Source organism: Melanostigma gelatinosum (genome assembly GCF_949748355.1).
Source record: "Melanostigma gelatinosum genome assembly, chromosome: 11".
Taxonomy (NCBI): Eukaryota; Metazoa; Chordata; class Actinopteri; order Perciformes; family Zoarcidae; genus Melanostigma; species Melanostigma gelatinosum.
This window is the reverse complement of record NC_136644.1, coordinates 22851058-22869053: the sequence shown is the minus strand read 5'-3', so window position 1 is coordinate 22869053 and position 17996 is coordinate 22851058. Positions and strand designations below refer to the sequence as shown.

Here is a 17996-nt window from a genome sequence, read left to right as displayed (position 1 = left end):
ATAAAAGAAGACCAGACTTCTGGAGAATTGAAAGCAATCATGAGTCTGAAATTGTAGAATAAAGTTCTCTGTGTGTGTGTGTGTGTTAGCCAATGACATCCTTGTGAGTGCTTCAAAAACAATACGGCAATTCACTTACATTACATGCAGTAAAGAAGCTGACATTCCAGACATTTCACCAAACAAGTGATTTGGAAAAAATACATATGCTTTGTGATTGAATTGAAGACTATGCGACGGGAGGAACAAGCAGAACCGTTTGTTTTTGCGGAGAATAAAGGGCTGGACCCAAATGCAGGGAGACAGGGGAAACAGAGGGTAGGATAAATGTGGATTTAATGGCAACAAAAAAGTACTCAACACAAAAACGTGTGAATCAAAAGTCCAAAGAATAAGTCACAAGAAGTCCACAAAAATAATAGTCTTATGCTTACTGCTCCTCAAACACATGCATTTACTTTAAAACCTTACTTTTTAAAACACTTTGGACTCACATGGACAAGTAGTGCGCCTGCACAAGCATGAGGATGTTCGTGTGGAAGTGTCAAGGAAACACAAGGTGAATACTTGATATTCAAATGATCATTTGAATATCCATCAACGCATTATTCCCTTACAGGTCTGATACCTGATGTCAATAAGTTTTTCTTATTACAATATTTACGAAAATGGCTAAAATCCTGTTTTAGCATCGTCATTAATGGTATTGAATGTCGATCGATGGGTCGTGTAATTTAAAACATTCGCACATGAACATTTTTCTTTCTAACTAAATCAATTGTAATTTAGTTCATTATGGAGAACGGGTTGAGTTGCGTCTACTATGAATATATCAACCAAGAGGCTCTGTAGCCCCAAACAAGACAGTTTGATTACTTCTTTCAAACTTTACAAAGGAAGCACATCCCATACCACTCCTTCTGTATGTACCTTCTTTATGCTTTGTTGAGATACAATTGTCTTTTGTTACTTAAATTGGAGGACAGTGTTGCCCACACATGTACTCGCCCACTTGTCAAGGGCTGAAGATATGACTTTTCTTTGTGACTGAAGCTCCTGCCATCTGTTTCCTAATTATAACAACTCACGTCTAACTGGGCCGATGGGCTCAGCATTTTTATACGCTCAGGGCATAATAACTGGATCATGCAGCACAGCTGTACAGAAGCATCAGCATTTGTTACGTTCCTCCACTCTTTTATTCAGGTTTTTCTTTTACTTCCTTCTGTATGTTGATAATGAAATGTGTTGGTGTTGTCGGCTGTTTTCCTGTACTAATCTTTAGATTGTTGCATGTTGTGACCGATGAGAAGAGTCTGGTTTGTTTACGATGCAATAATGATTTCAGAGGCGTTCACTGTTTCTTTGACAAAGCTTTCGATTTGTTGAAGGTATACCCTTGACGTTCTTGGCCACGTGGGTATGGAACAATGCAGAAAATCGATTGTGCAAATGTTTTATGCAGAAAGGAATGTATTCAAACTTCTTTGTAAAGTCTCAATGGTACACAACATGCCTTTTAGTGATAAGCTGTGAATGTTACCGTACCTTTAGTTAGAATGGACTCCAGGGTGCCTTTGACAAGTGACAAAAAAACATACCTGAATCTCAATCGACTAGAAACTGTTGCTGGTACCAAATTGCCTCTGTATAAGCCTGAACTTAATCCAAACAAAAGTTTCTGAAATCTCCTCACTAACTTTTCTACATTCTGCAGCCACTAATCAAATTCATGGTGGTGCGATGTCCATTTCACAAAATGTAATGAGACTGTCTTTGAGTGGCTCCTTCAACTTCTCTGTAACTCATTTGATAAAGGAGTGAGAGCTGCTCATTACTAAATTCAGATCCCATTAAGGTTTAATCAAGCCTGAGGGAAGAACAAGGAAAGAGTGGACATAAGAACTGTGCAGAAAACCTTTATCTGTCTACTTCAGGCCTCCCACCATTTATTACGGCCATGCTGAAGATAACTTGGAAAATCTAACTTCGTCCTCCCTGTGAAGATGGGCAGAGGGGCGGGCGGACCTTCAGTTAGCGGTTAGCTGTAGCAACGCACATTCAGCCAGCGCAAACCCCCGTGTCACAGCGGGCAGCAGCAGAAGGTTTGCTGACCCGATAGGGAGTCGAGGGGATCAGACGCTGGCTGAATGCAAGTTGCTACAGCTAACCGCTAACCAAAGGTCCGTCTCCTGGGGTCGCCGTCCGCCCTCCACGCGGTGCAGTAGTCTTCTAGTGGCTAGCTAGGAGGACGAACAAAAATACCAGTCGTTTTCTCTTTTCTGTCACTTTCAATTTAATCCAACAAACAAACTATAAAAAGTACACGGACCCTGTATCTCCACCTTAATGGACAAACCCTCGGGGCTACAGTGACTAACTACCTCCTCTCGAGGTACAGGTGGTATTATAAGACAGGATGGCCCGGGGCTAGCAGGTTAGCGTGCTCTTTTCTGTAGATATCTCTGCAACACAATACATAGACGTCTGTAACGTCTTCACATGCAGTTGATAATGCTGCTTCATCTTTTGAATGTTTGAAACTAAAATTCTGGATTTTCAGTCGCAGGTACAGGTGACCAGAGACAGACACTTTTTTTTTAATGAAACACCAAATGCACAGTATTCAGTACACATAGCCTCTATTGACACAGTGCAAAACTGAGAAAGAGCGAGAGAGGTAGATGATAGAATAGAGAAGAAGAAGAGCGAGGAAAGACACGGTCACAGCATAATGGCATTGAGAGTTCCCCAGGTACAAAGCCACCGTATCCAATGATATAAATGGGACAGTTTCAACACAGTTTGATGCCTTGAGTGTTGCTTTTTTCACATCACCACTTCACTTTTGCTGCGAGGACGAGAGTCTTCATGTCACAGGAGTTCATGCTATTCACCACCTCTGTCTTGCAGACAACTGGAAGCAGCCTGAGGGTAGATTAGATTTGGTTGTCTGTGTCCATGCATCTGCGCATGTGTGAGTATGTTTTACTTCTTCAACCTTTAAAGCTATTTCGGCACTTGTTTAAGTTCTTTGCTCAACAAGGCATGTGCTGGTTAAACAGGCAGTGTGTCTCCAAACTCCCCTGTTATCAAATACTAAAACTGATGTACTCTTGTTTTTTTTCTGTAGCTATATACAGTACAGTCAATGTGATAAATAAAGGCGTTACGGGTCTGCTCACCCAAACTGCAAACATTTTGTCAGACCTTTAGTGGCTTCTAGACACGCAGTTTGGTTTAATTTGTCCCCAATGCAATGGGGCTCATATTCACAGGAACAACCTTACAAGCAATAGATATTCCGGTTGAAAGGGTTCTAAGTATCATCCACAGCAGCAAAAACATTGATATGCTGATCTACAGGCTGCAGTAACGCGCCTAAAACACAGCGATGTGCCAGCTAACTACGTGGGAAGAAGATCGCTCGCAAATAAACAAGGATGTAAACAATGCACACTTAAAACATTTCAAAGCAATCGGATTTTCAGTCTCGTGTGGAAATGCATTCCACTTATTCGTTCGGCTTCAGGACACACAAAAAGTTAAATGTTTTTGTTGACTTAGTTTAAAGGTCTATTGTGTACGATCTGGCTGCATCTCGTGGTGAGGTTGCCGATTGCATCCAACTGAAACTCCTCCCGTGTGCCAAGCGTGTAGGAGAACAACAATGGCTGATGTGAAAACACAAAAAATGCAAATGCTCCTATTTAGAGTCAGTGTTTGGTTTGGCCGTTCAGGACAAGCCCCCTTGGAAGAGCGCCGAGCTTTGAAGTAAGTTTTATTTCGTGGTTTTACATTTTCCTGGTCCGTCACATGATGCCTAACCCTAACCCTTCCCACAGACTTATATTGGGAAAGAGACATCTGTAATACCAGAGATATTTTCCCTTTATGTGAATGAGCCCGAGAACGAGGCTGGACCAAGGGATGGGAGGCGGGGTTAAAGAAAACGCTTGTGCGATTGCTCTATAGGTCGAATGCGGAAGATCGCCAAAAGATCCGGTTATTTCATACTCAGACTTTTTTTGCTTCATGCACCTTTCACAGGAATGAACGGGGACGCTGTATCCAGTTCTCTTTATACATCCATGGATCTACTGTAGAAACATGGCAGCAGGCTCAGTGAAGAGGAAACGCCCCGTTTGTTGATATAAGCGGCTCAGTCTACAGTCACGAAAATGCGATTCTTATTTTCAGGTGAATATAAAAAAACAATAATACATTAATTTCCTGCCAATAGATCTCCTGAATGCTACACACTGTTCCTTTAAAAGAAAAATTCACTGGGCCCCCTTGAGTGGCATATTTCTTCGATATAGACGTAAAAATGTTAACTGCTCCTCGCCAGGCAAAATTGCAGCGAATGATGAAGTGAAAGTAAAATGGGATTTCATTATCAGGCTAGGACACCGATTCTGGAAAAGCACTTTGAAGTTGATTACAATTTGTTTTTTTAAAGCAGTTATTCAATTCTGTGACCTGAGACTCTAAACACAATTGTAATTACCAGAATGACATATTGAGCTGGCATCAGAAAAGTCACCACCAATGAAACCAAAACTATCTCCGTGATTACAAACCACTTCAGTCACAAAGTCATGAAAAAAAACTTGTTTTTTGTTTGTTTTTTGGGTGAGCCGACCCTTAAGATTCCCTCTGAATGAAGACAAATGGCTTGTTTTGAATGACAAGGCCTAGCTTTCGAAAAATCTGATGGACCTTGAAAGTCATACCAAAATAGCAATGTCACAGAGTTATGATTATGAAAACCATTCATTGTGTGTGTGGGTTTTAGATTCTCTGCTTCAGTTTATCTCACATTCCCTGCAAATCACCCGTGTGACTCTCCACATGAACAAGCTGGGGTACATATCTTTCACAGACTGCAGACATTGATGGTGACATTATCCTGTAGAGAACTGATACAGCATGTCTCCACATTAGCAAAGCAATAAGAAAAAACACGGATACGTCCTGCTGGGTTATTGTCTTAAGCACGACTGTGACAAGCAGCTCAGTTACTTATGATATGACTTGCGTGTAATGGTGCACCGCTTCAATCAGTGACTCTTCCCCTGCAGGGTTCACTCCATCACTGCTCCCTCCACTTGTCTTCAAAAACCTGAAGTCATCCGTGCAAACGTCGATCCCGGATCCCCGGTGATTGTGATGATAGTGAGAGAATACTTCACAGAGACAGACGGAGTGTGTAGGCCAGGTCAGTTTATCCTCAAGACAAACAATTGCCTTTGCAAGGGATTAACCCGCACTGTCCGCTGCAAACTGAATCAGGAGCTGTGTGTGTTTTTTCTTCCTGCAGGACAGACAAGATGAAAAAACAACCTCCCTGCTGGTACCTAGCTGCAGCTTTCACAGGCTGGTCATCTCGGTTGTGTCGTCCTCCCTGTCTCCTACCAGAAAGTAGGCTTGTGATGTTTTGCCTCTGTGCTGCCCGGTGTAACAAAGAGCATCCCTGCCCATGGTAATGATGTCTCTCTTATCAGCTGACAGACTATATATTCTGCCCCCCGAATGCCTCCTCAAAGGCAGCACGTCTATTTCCACCGACTCGATTCTTAAAGGTAAAGATCCCGTGCTCTCATTCACTGAGTGTCTCCTTGCGGGCAGGAGGTCTGCGCTTTGTATGGAGTGCTGGAGTGTGTGGAGCTGGCAGGGAAACAAGGAGCCGTCACACACACTGGGACTGGAGCGGCACCAGTCTGAGATGCTGTGGTGGGACCCTGCTCGGCTGTCTACGACCTTCTGCCCCAGCCCCTGGCCTCGAGCCAAGCTCAACAGCCTGGGGATTGTAGCGACGGATGCCGACGCGGCGGCAATATGGCGGCGCTCGGTCGCTGTCCCTGGCCTCGAGCCAAGCTCAACAGCCTGGGGATTGTAGCGACGGATGCCGACGCGGCGGCAATATGGCGGCGCTCGGTCGCTGTCCCTTTGGTGCCTGTAATCACCGAGGCGGGAGAAGCCACGCCGGCTGAGCTGGAGAACGAGGAGGAGCCAAACAGAGCGGCGACTTTCTGGTAGTAGCGGGTCCGTATCACTTTTGCTGAGCGGTACAGATCCCCTATGAAACAGTAACAGATGGGGTTGAGGCTGGAGTTGGTCAGGCCCAGCCACTGGGCGAACGGCCGCGTCTGCAGGAGCCAAGACGGTGGCCTTTGCTTGCAGTCGATCCAAAGGTCGACCAAGTAGAGCGGCAGCCAGGACACGGCGAACAGCAGCACCAGGCACACCACCATCTTGGCGATCTTCTGGCGCGTCTTCAGGCGCGAGGCGTGCAGCGCTTCGCTGCGGGGATCGAGGTCGGCGAAAGTGGATTTCTTCCCGATCCAAAGCCGCCTGCCAGTTAAGAAGCCTATGGTGAGGTTAAAGGTCACCGGCAGGCAGTAGAGCATCACGAACAGCAGCACATTGTATCTGTGGGAGAAAAGCGGAACGATTCAAAATGAGTTTCTGATTTAATGAAACGATTTCTTTCGTCACTATGAACTGAATGTGGAAATGTTCCATGAAAATCTATCTATTATATCCACCTGTATTGCGGTGAAACCCTGAAAATAAGGTTGCCGTTGCTGGAGAAGCTCTCTGCCTGATGAGTCGAGGACATTTCTATTACATGCTCCTTTTGTCATGGATTGCTGCACAAGAAAAGTTCCATTTGCTCCTTTTTTCATCAACAAGATGCAAGGTTGAATAGGGCAATAGTGGCAGCAGCACTAAACTCCCAACAGATTTATGTTTGATGCTATCTCTGGATAATAAACTATTTCTAAATGATTGCAGCACACGGTCGCAAAGTGAGTGGCAGACGATGAAGCCATAATGGCATATAAAGAAAATTACAGAGCGAACACGATAGACGTCATTCTGAGTCACTTGACAACTCGTGATTAAGGACAACAAGAACGGAAAGTCTCTCAAGCCACTGTTTTGCGTACAAAATGGAGCTGAATTTGACCGTCTGAGCTCTTCAAGCACAGCATTTAAAAACCTCAAAGTCAAGTTGGTCTCTACGTGAGAAAATACACACAAAACCAAACTTTACGAACTAGTAGACAATCGCTAAAAGACAACGTATTGAGCTTAGCCTCTAGTTCCCTCGATGATGAATCAAAAAGTCTTATTTCATCCACAAAGCATCAGTTGAAAATATGTCTGGCAAAAAGTTGCAGCGAGCACACTAAAGTTAAACTCTGCTTTGGGCTGTTTTTAACCAGTCTGTGGTCTTTTTCTTCTCTTGTGGGGAAATAACTCATTCACTGGGTTGACCAGCCAATCAGAGAGCATCTCATTGACAACGCCCTCCAATTCCACGCGCTCAGTCGGCCATTGAAGTCCCGGTGGAACTGAAGTCAGAGCGTCTTTAGCTTCTAAAGGCGGGGGGGATGAAAGGGAAACTTTGCAGATTTTCGCCCGGCTCTTTCTCACTGCAGTGTGGGCAGTACATGCAATGACTGGCGCCCGAGCTCCACGCTCATTTTGATTGGATTATTTTTTTGTTAACGCCCCTGAGTCCCGGATGAGTCATCCAACATTTGGATCTGTAACAGGAGCTAAGCGCTCTGACCTCCGTTTCACTGGGACTTTTGAGAACCAATTACTGCAAAGCAGAGCTGGACACGACAACAACTAATGGATGGTAATGGATGAAACATAACCATGGCCCAACAGCATCTAGTGACTCACTGTGTTCGGAGGATCTGCTGCTACATTCAGAACCTACCCCTGTTTAAGGCGATGCTGAGGCCACTTCTCCTCGCAGACCAGGACGGCAAAAGTCCCAAAGCTGATCCTGCGTCGCCGGTTCATCACTGCGATGGGAGCGCACATGATCGAAGACACTGTCCACACCACGGCGACGGTCGCCAAGATCCGACGGCGGGTGAACATGGAGCGAGCTCGCAGCGGCGATCGAACACTGTAGTAGCGGTTGACACTGATCACGGTCAGCGTTAACACGCTGGCCGAGACCGAGACGGCCTGCGTGAAGGGCACCGCTCGACAAAGCAGGTCACCGTAGACCCAGGCGATGTAGATCTGGCTGCCCAGGGTGATGGGCATGCACACGCACACCACCGCCAGGTCACACACCGCCAGGTTGACCAGGAGACTGCGCGTGGCGCTCACACCGGCCAGCCGCCGGCTCCGCCTGTTGGTGAGGACGCGCAGGGACATCAAATTCCCGGCGAATCCCAAAATGAACGACAGACAGTACATGATGGTCAGAGCGATCGTGCTGGGCTCGTGGAGAGTCCAGAGCAGCTTGCTCTCCAGGTCGGCCAGGTCGTTGGCAGAAAAGGTGGACAGGGACATAGGGAGGGAGGAGGAGGGCTGGTGGACGACAGTGAACGTCTGTCGAGTGGCCGAGGTGGTGGGGAATAAAGGAGAGGAGATGAGGGAGGAGGGCAGCAGAGAGGGTAAGGGTTGACGGAGGGAGGCAGTGGGGGAACTGAAGGTGGAGGGCAGCATCATGTAGCTGTGGAAGCTGTAGGTGTGGTTGAGTCTTTCCTGAGAGCCGTCGTGCTGCGGCAGCGGAGAGAAGCTGGGCTGGACTGAGCTCCAGTCCGATGGCCGGTGCGGATCCATGCTGCTCCGCCAGCGGGAACGAAACCACAGCAGGGGAGGCTGCAGAGGGGTATGAGAACCTGTCGGCTGTGGGGGTCACTGTACAGGTTTCCCTCGGTCCTCATTAAAACCCATTCACAGACACGGCAGAGGGAAGCAGCAAAACAGGAAAACCAGGATCCAGAATCCTTACTGATATCATCATTTCAGGTTTCAGTCAAGTGGTCTGCAGGTCCAACATCTTTGGAAATCATACATTCTATGAGTCGGCTGGTGTCACGGTGCCGTTCTGCACCGGTCCCCAATAATTCCTCCAGGAAGTGAACCCGATTATCCCCACAGGCTGTTCATAGACTAGTCTTCCTCACCTTCGAGGAAGGCAAACATCATGCAGACCTCGCTCTCTCTCACTCTCTCTCTCTCTTTCTTCCTTCTCCTAACACCTTCAGTCCATCACGGGGATGCTATCAGATCTGTTTAGAGAAAACATCACAGACATCAGGGGCTGCATTAATAGCTCTGTAGACCAAACAACAGGGAATAACACATTCCAGGAAAGAGAAGCAAAGGTTTGCTCAGGAAACGATTCGACACTTACTGTCATTTTTAACAATGGTGAAGAAAAATGTTTGCGGTACAGCTTCAATATGAATTATGCATTGATTACACACAGGTGGCAGAGTGTCAGCGGGGACATATACAACTTGTTTTGCAGATATTTCTTCATGAACAAAGAGAGTCCAGCAGCATCAAATTATTGGCGTTAAATCAATTTTAAATAAAAACTTTATCATTTCCACCACAGCCACATCCTACAAAAGACATATTTGAAACCTAATTTGATAAAAGGCAGATGGGAGTAGCTGCTTGTTCAAATAATCAACTTACCCTCAGAGGAAAGCCATCCACATTTCAGATATTGTGGATAATGTGCGGATCCTCTCGCATGCCAGGTGCTGGCTGAAGATCTGCACCGAGAAGAAATGACTGAAGGACTGAAGACGAGAGAGTAAAGTCAGGGAGGGAGCAGCTGCTGCTGCGCACGCACACACACACACACACACACACACACACACAACCATGCAGCAATATCTTAAACGATAATGAATCAGAAAGTGTGGCTCTGCAGGCTTCTCCTCCGGCTAACGTTACTTTAACGTTTCCTTTACAACATTGTTTCCTTAAAAGCATCCGGATGACTTGATTGTCTCTCCTCTGATTCATCACGAGACAGGCAGCCAAATAGCTCATTTGGTCGCAGCATATGTTTAATAGTTTTCACAACGACGATTTCTGAAGTTCGATCATGGAGGCCATCAACTATTATATTATTTAGGCGCTAAATAGGGTGCGCAGTGGGCACTGAGCTTAAAAGTATTGACATTTAAAAGAGATATTTTGAAAGAAAATGATTTTTTTTATGGTAAATGAGGTTTTCTTGCAGTGTAACTGGTTGAAAACGAGGCATTTACTGTTGTTTGGCCCGTGACTTCTTCATCAAAACAGATTGGCCACCACTGCACGAGAACAACTTTATTCCAAACACAATGGAAGAGTGTTCTTACTGGCCGACGGATCACATCCGCTCCTCCAAAAGACGAACAAAGGTGAACTCTGGAGATCCCGTAGAAACAGGAAACACGTGTGAATGTGTCATTTGCCGTATACCTCAATAGTTTTCATACATAATTCATCTCTGCAGATCAACTGTGCGGTTTAATGTCATTTGAGATTGGGCAAAAACTAAACGATTGCATAATGCATGAAGACTTGTAATATTAACCCTGGGAGGCAAAACACACGCCACGTATAAAACCACTCAAAGATTCATCATGAATCATCGTTACAGATGCTTCATATAACCCGTTACTGACTTCAGCCTGTGTGAAACCAATGTCATGCTTTTACTGCTGTTGAACAGAAAATGTATTTATGTAGTCAGACGAGTAGGAATAATTGGACAGGGCCCCAGTAGTGACCATGGCACACATTCAGAGATCTCTCTGATGACCGAGGCTCCGGATGTAACAGACCTTTGGAACAAAAGCTTTACCTCTTGGGCCAAAAAGAGAAAAAAATCATTTTCAACTACTTGGAAGGTTATATTTACATGGCACGGACCTGAACACGGGCTTCCTATTTCCAGCCCATGATCAGTGAATTAATAATTCCTTGTCAGATCGCGTTTTGATCAAACGGTCTGAGATCCGATTCGTGCCGTCCTGCTGTCATTCCCTCCGCAGCGGACTCGTGTACTTTGTCTCAGGTCGACAGGTTGCTTCTCTTGTCCATTTATAGACAATGAGTTCAACGCCCACGCCACAATAACCGGCTCTCACGTTTGTTCATGTGGTCTAAACCTAGCCGCACATTCTCCATATGGCATGAGAAACAAAAATGGAATTTTTGAAATTTTACTTTTACAGTGTTTTAGAGTACAACAACAACAAATAATACTGCCACAGCTTTGAAACTATGCATTCTGCAATATCATAATCTCATGTCTCAATCAATATAATAAAGCACTGAACCAGTCAGTATTTAAAGAGTGGAGCTCCAACATCAGACACCCACGACAGAAAAAGACACCCACCGCAATATTGAGTTCTGGAGCCAAAGTTGGTGTTGGGCGTTATGAGTCACCTCATGACATATATTATTGAGTTCAATTTTTATAGAGTGAATCATTTATGTTTTTTCCCCCCATATTCCCCTGGTGAATCTCAGATCTGTATCCAAACAGACAGATCCAAAGAGCATTTTTTTAAATAAACTTTTAGTGTATTTGTCTTTGTTTAAACAGTGTTAGTTTTAGCAACAAGATCAACTCAGTTTCTTTTGCGAGGGTGCGAACCTCTCTGACAAGAGTACGTTTATAATCAGAATCAGCTTTATTGGCCATGTGTGCTTCCGCATACATGGAATTTGTCTCCGGTTTCCACTCCGCTCTCAATGTACAAACACAAATTTACAATAAAATAAACATTGAGCTATAATATAAGTATAAATATATATATATAATATATAATTCACTTTTGACTAAGTATATTTAACAATATTGTTCCCAGCCTCTGCCCTGTAGGTCAGCATTTCATAAAAGTAATTGCTGAAAAGTGAATTGTGGAGTTTGACCAGCGAAACTGTTTTTTCACTATTTTTGTGTTCAGGATTGTTTGGCCTGAAATCCAAACTCATCACAGACAGACAGACATCTGGACAATAACATCCACAACGTAAGATAAGCTCTCAGTGGTTCAAATACAAAGCCTTCCACGTTCCAGAGAGTACTGCTTCGTGTTTCACTGTCAAACCTGATTTTATATCCTCGGTACATTTGATAATCATTTGGTCACATATATATTTTTGCTTCCCTCTGACGACAACTGCAAGTATTTTTTTCATAAGTGCAGAAGGCAGCGTTTCTGAAGATGATCACATTCCTGTGCCCATGAATTGCTGACTATTAAAAACTGCGAAAGGAAAACGTGTGCCATGTTTGAATACACTTCGGTCTGTGGAAGTGCTGCCGAAATAAACGCCATTTGGACTCTTTTACGGCTCCTCCGGCGATGAGCGTTAGCAGCTCCTTGCTCAGAATCCGTCTTTGTGTTTCATGCCTGTAAAGGGCAGCAAAACAAAAGGGCAGCAGCATTCACCCGCCTCCTCATGCACTCCTGTGAATTCAGTCGAAGTTTGTCACGGCGCACACCTTCACACATCAGGACCATTCTGACTCAGATCACAGCACGAGCAAAGTACCATGCAGGTCACTCATACCGGCTCATTGTAAGAACATTTTTCTTAAAGTCTTTCAATCTTTCAAATGATTTTGATGGCCAACACGCTGCCCGCCAGTGTCCAAAGGGAACCGATGAGTCGCCCACAAGCATGTTTCTAAAAATACCACGAGTACCTGGTACAGCCAGCGTATTTCTTTTATTGCTGTTGAGCTTTTCAAATGTATTTTCTCTGTGCTTTCAGCACCACAAGCCGAGTGCCATCTAGTCCCATTTGATCAGAGAGAGCATTTCCTCAAAGCGGGATTTTAACTTTTATTCCACCTGACAATGAGGTGTGCAGTTTCCGCGTTTAAGTTATTTCATTCACTGCGGAAACGACTGCAGCTAGCAGAAGGTTTGCAGTTGTCACAGTGTAGACAAGGGAAAGATAACAAATGTGCCCCGGGCTGCGCAAACTGAGGCGAAGACACTTTTGCGTGAGTTGAAAATGTTTCAACAAAAATTCACACTCTGGCTTTATGAAGCATTACTTAAGAAAAGGCAAAGAAACAAGAGGGAAACAAGAGGGCTGAAGTTCATGGAGAGCTCTAAGATAAGTCAGACACACACACACACACACACAGGCACGCACCCGCTACACACACTGTTAGTTGTGAGCATATATAGACTGTATATAAGAAGTGGACGTAGTCCTCGTTATGTCATCTTTTGGTTTGTGGACTACTGTTTTGTAGCCTCGAGTTCAGCACTTTGGCCATCGCCATCTTGGTTTTTGCAACCAGTGAGCGTAAGTCACCATGTTTGGACGGCGGAGGAGGGACGCAGAGACGGCGTTTGCGGCTCTGGTAGCAACCGGTCAATCACAAGGTAGCCACGCCCTAAAGCACACCCTGTGTGGTCTATTTTACTCTAATTGGGACCATCATTTACTGAATGAACATCATGCTGTCCTGAAGAAGACTTGAAACTAGCGATTGAGACAATAAACTCATGTTTACTGAGGTAATAAATCATAGAATGCAAGTTTTTGGTACTTCAGCATTGGCTTCACTTTCCAGAACTTGAGGTTTCCGCCTGGTTGCGAGCTAGCTTACAGCTAATAAACCATGTAATATAAAAACAAAGCTTTTCATCTGTACGCTGACATTGACAAAAAAATCTTGTAGGTCATTTTTTTTCATTTGACATGAGTAAGTAAGTAAAACAACTGAGTAAAAATGGGGTCCAAACATTCTTTCTTACGCAGACACATTTGCACTCAGTTTGAAAGAGAATCCTGCTGACAGACCTCATCATGACTCCGAAAGAAAGACACAGTGTTCATTCCCTGCACAGCTGAAACAAGCTGACTTGATTGCTTGACTCGAGAACTTTCACCCTGACCGCAAGTGTGCCGTGGCTTTACAAGGTGGTTAATGGATTTTTCAGAGCAGATTTACTCATGTGGCCCTTGGCTCGACTGAAACAAAGGCGTGATCATTAAATGAGGCAAAAGAAGGAAATAGAACGGCTTGTATTGTCTCCCATTTTCATTCTGACTGGACATTTATTTGCTCCAGGGTCCACTTCAAAGACAGGCTCTATGTGTGTGTGTGTGTGTGTGTCAAACTGTTCGTTTGCACGTGTGTGATGACCAGAATCCTGTTAACATGATGCTTTTGAAGTTGCTAGAATGGAGGGCATTGATGTGCACCCACCCACACATACTTGCTTCACCCTAATCTTAACCAGTGACCCAAAAATCTGCTTTTTCTCAAATGGGCTTCCACAGGATCTGAGAGTAGCTGAAATATTGCTATTTTAAAACACAAACTACATACTATATCTATTCATTCTGGCTTTTATGCAGTGTTTAATAATTTTATGATTTTATGAGTTTTATTATTGTTGTTTAATATTACATCTGCTTTAGTGTCTTATGTGTTTTTACATTATGGTTTTATACATATTTTCCTTTTTTTAATGTTGCCCTACTTCAATTTTTTTTTTTTTTTTACTGTTTTAACATAATCAATTTATTCAGTGTTGTCTTTTATTGATTTATTCTTCTTAACTTAATTTGGTGTGCATTAGTCTCTTCATCTTCAATCCATTTCTGTCAACTTTTCCCAATCACTTGTAAAACACTTTTAATTTCATTTAAATTTGTTTGAAAAGTGCTATAATAAAACTCGATTGATTGATCTGCGGCTATAAAATAAGCATATTATGTCGATTACTCCCACCCACGTTAGCTCTGGGCCAATTAGAAACTCTGATATGATTGTGACATGCAGAGATAAGTTAATTCTTTTTAAAGTGAAGCACTGAAAGTCAGTAAGCCGTTCCCAATAACTGGTCCTTATTCTTAAATGTGTCCCCAAAGATAGCCTGAATCAAGAACACACACACACACACACACACACACACACACACACACACAGGAACTGTCTGATTGGGCCAGTGTGTCTATTTTGTATGAAAGATAAGAGTTTGTTTTCCATCACGGTTTGCAGAAAGCAAACAATGTTCAGAAACATGAAATTGAGTGGAGATTTGTTTTTGATGAAATGATTGAGCAGGAAGTGAGTACACAAACATGTTATCCTCCTGTCGGTTGATTCAATCGGTCTTTCATTGCAGTGAATCTACCGCTGACACAGCACGAACTAAACATCACTCGATGAAGTGTAGACGAACAGACGGATGTATTTCCATCTGCAGAAAGCTTCCTCACACACACACACACACACACACATTGAGTTTTTGGCACGATGTCTCTGTGATAATGAATGGAAACATATCCTCGCTTGAATGCTTGAATTATTGAGTTATTTTAAGGTTAAAAGACGCGGAAATAGCCGTTGAAAAAACAATGTCCCCTCTGATTAGTAACCGTTCTGGGTGTGTCAGGTCATAAACATCCACATAATCATATATTTTGAGGACAATCGCTCATGTAATGCATTCCCTTATCTTAACCTTTACAATTGCTGTGGAGAATTTCAGTATTAAACGCATTATAAGTACGATTAAATAACCCCCCTAGTGATGAGTAGAAGTGCCACAATAATAATATGTTAGTCACAATATGTTTACAATACTCTTGCTTATAGAAGCACCTCGTGTGTGTGTGTGTGTGTGTGTGTGTGTGTGTGTGTGTGTGTGTGTGTGTGTGTGTGTGTGTGTGTGTGGACGGGGTTAGCGATGCCTCTGGAAATTGATCGTCGCCGTACACACATCCTGATGGTTCATTAAACGCTTTCAGAGATTCAATTAATGGCAGAAATTAGATCATTCTGTGTGCACGTGCACGCAAGCCCCTCTCTCTCTCTCTCTCTGTTTACATACAGTTTCTTTCCCTGCCTCATCGTCACCTTTCACAGTTGCATCTGAAACTATTTAATTGACTCATCTCTTTTCGAGCACAGCATAACATCTGAATCATGAAGTTGAAAAGCGACACCTAGAGACAGCACCAGCCCGAAAACAAATCCATATAACATCGTTCCTGTTCTGTTGGCCTGACGATGTTGTCATGACCTTTAGCGTGTGCTGCCACAGCGACAGCACACCTATCAAAGAAAATGCTCATTGGTTCTAACATCCCAACATATCTCTAACCTTTACAGTTGAGGCTGGGTTTCCTCTACGGAGCATCGTTGTACATTTGACGTCTTACAGTAAGCGAAAAGCAAATATGAGTAATTGAGTAAAACCTGAAGAGCGGCTCGCTATGAAGACTTTTCACTGGGATATTTTGCATGGAAATGCCCGGACTAGTGAGGCAAGATATACGTTTTACGTTCCTAATCGGCCCCGTTGAACACATTGAATCCAGTTGGTTTGGAACCCCACGATTGCCACGGGGTATCATCACAGTCGCTACTGAAGGTATACCGAATGTTTTTGTTGCTTTTTAACGATTTTAAAAGTGAATAATGACCTAACTGGCTTTGCAGGAACAGAGTTGTTCCTTAATGTCATTGTCTTCTCTCGATCGCCAGAGTGATGTGGTGGTTCACTTTCACACTGTGATCTGTCGGCTTTAGCTTCTGTCTTTATCTTTTTAACCAGTTTTTACTGCTGAACCAGTTTGACATCCTGGATATATCCTTCACAGGCATATTGTGGATCCTTCATGTCTGCTTCTCTCTGAAATGGCTTTTTAGTTTTTCCAAAAATAAGATCATCTTTTTTTCAGGTAGTGCAGTTAGTTATGATTATAGAAAGATGTTATTTGCAGAGCGTCGGGGCAGAAGACGAAGTTGTTCATTTGCAATTTAATGGAAAGAAGCTGTCAAATGTTTTACGGCTGGTTTTTTTTGGTGCTGTATCTGGCTATATATATATATATATATATATATATATAATTTGGGTATATCTATATTCAAGAAGTCTAGTGGTAGTAATGTTAGTAGTAATGTCTCTGTGTAGTAAATCAAATCAAATAAAGAAAGTGCACATCAATTATATTTTAACAAATATTATTCTCATTTTTCTAATTTAACTGGATGGATTACAAATAACACATAGAAATACATGAATAAATGTTCATCTCATTTCAAGTAAAATAACAGCTGGATTAAAAAATAAATTACGTAACGAAATTCAATTTAGAAAAATAATTTTCACTGAGTTGCCCTGCAGCAATTTTCTTTTTCTTTTTGTCAGGCAAAGGCCCGCGACCCACTGAAAACGGGTCCGCGACCCACTTTTGGGTCACGACCCACCAGTTGAGAATCACTGGTCTAGTTTGTATTTATTGTCTGTCGCCCTCTTTTTTTTGTGAAATCACAAAGTCAGTGCTCCCTGATATGATCAGTTATATGAACTGTGTGCACGGTGACGTGGTGCTCAGAGCAAAGTGGAGGTTTACGTCACCAATGAGTGGCAGGGGGCAGAAAAAACTAAATGAAATGATTTTAAACAGAGCGTGGCGATGCATTCGCCTGGCTATAGCTGCCACGATCACTGGAACGTCTGGACGTGACACCCTGCATGAATGCACTTCGGTTACCTTCAACTCTCGGAAGACGCTAATAATTTCACTGTAACTGCGTTTGGCCATCAGCGCTGATCTTTGTGAAGTTAATTGTTTTTGCAATGAGGCTCATTTGCATATAAGAAGGGGCCAATTCTGTGCCAAATTAGTTCATTTAATTAATTGTGTTATCTGATACGTGCAATTAAATACGTGCACATAGCAAAGGAGCACCGAGACGCTATTTGCTTGGCAGTACAGTTGGAGTTGCATTTCACACTTTTTGTCTTATATGTGCAGGTCTAGCAGCCGCAAAAAATGTGCAATCCTTTCCCGAACTCGTGTGTTTGGAGGTGATTATTGCTGAAATGAGCAGAAAAACAATATTAAAACAATATATAGTGAAATAAGGGTGGAAGTCACAAATCACTTTGCTGATTGAAATCATTTTCTTCAGTGCGACTTTTTGGGCGACTCCTCCGGTTTCAAAAATAATTCAGATTGTACAGTCTATGATAAAATGACTCTACTTCTCTCTTGATTTATTCCCTCAGTAAACATTGTAAACATGAGTTTATGGTCTCAATCTCTAGTTTCAAGTCTTCTTCAACACAGAATGTTGTTCATTTAGTAAATTGTGGTCCATTTAGAGTCAAATAGGCCATAAAGCGGAGTATGCTTTAGGGCGGGTGCCGCTACCAGAGACCTAT

General features: G+C 43.3%; 1 protein-coding gene across 1 annotated transcript; it reads right to left on the bottom strand.

Moving 5' to 3' along the window:
* Positions 1–5795: 5795 nt before the first annotated feature.
* Positions 5796–8604, bottom strand: LOC306785060 (galanin receptor type 1-like; the record flags this gene model as incomplete). Its single annotated transcript, XM_079279284.1, has 2 exons — positions 5796–6435; positions 7742–8604. The coding sequence occupies 2 exons, from the start codon at positions 8602–8604 to the stop codon at positions 5796–5798; spliced, it is 1503 nt and encodes a 500-aa protein (XP_079135410.1).
* Positions 8605–17996: the final 9392 nt, after the last annotated feature.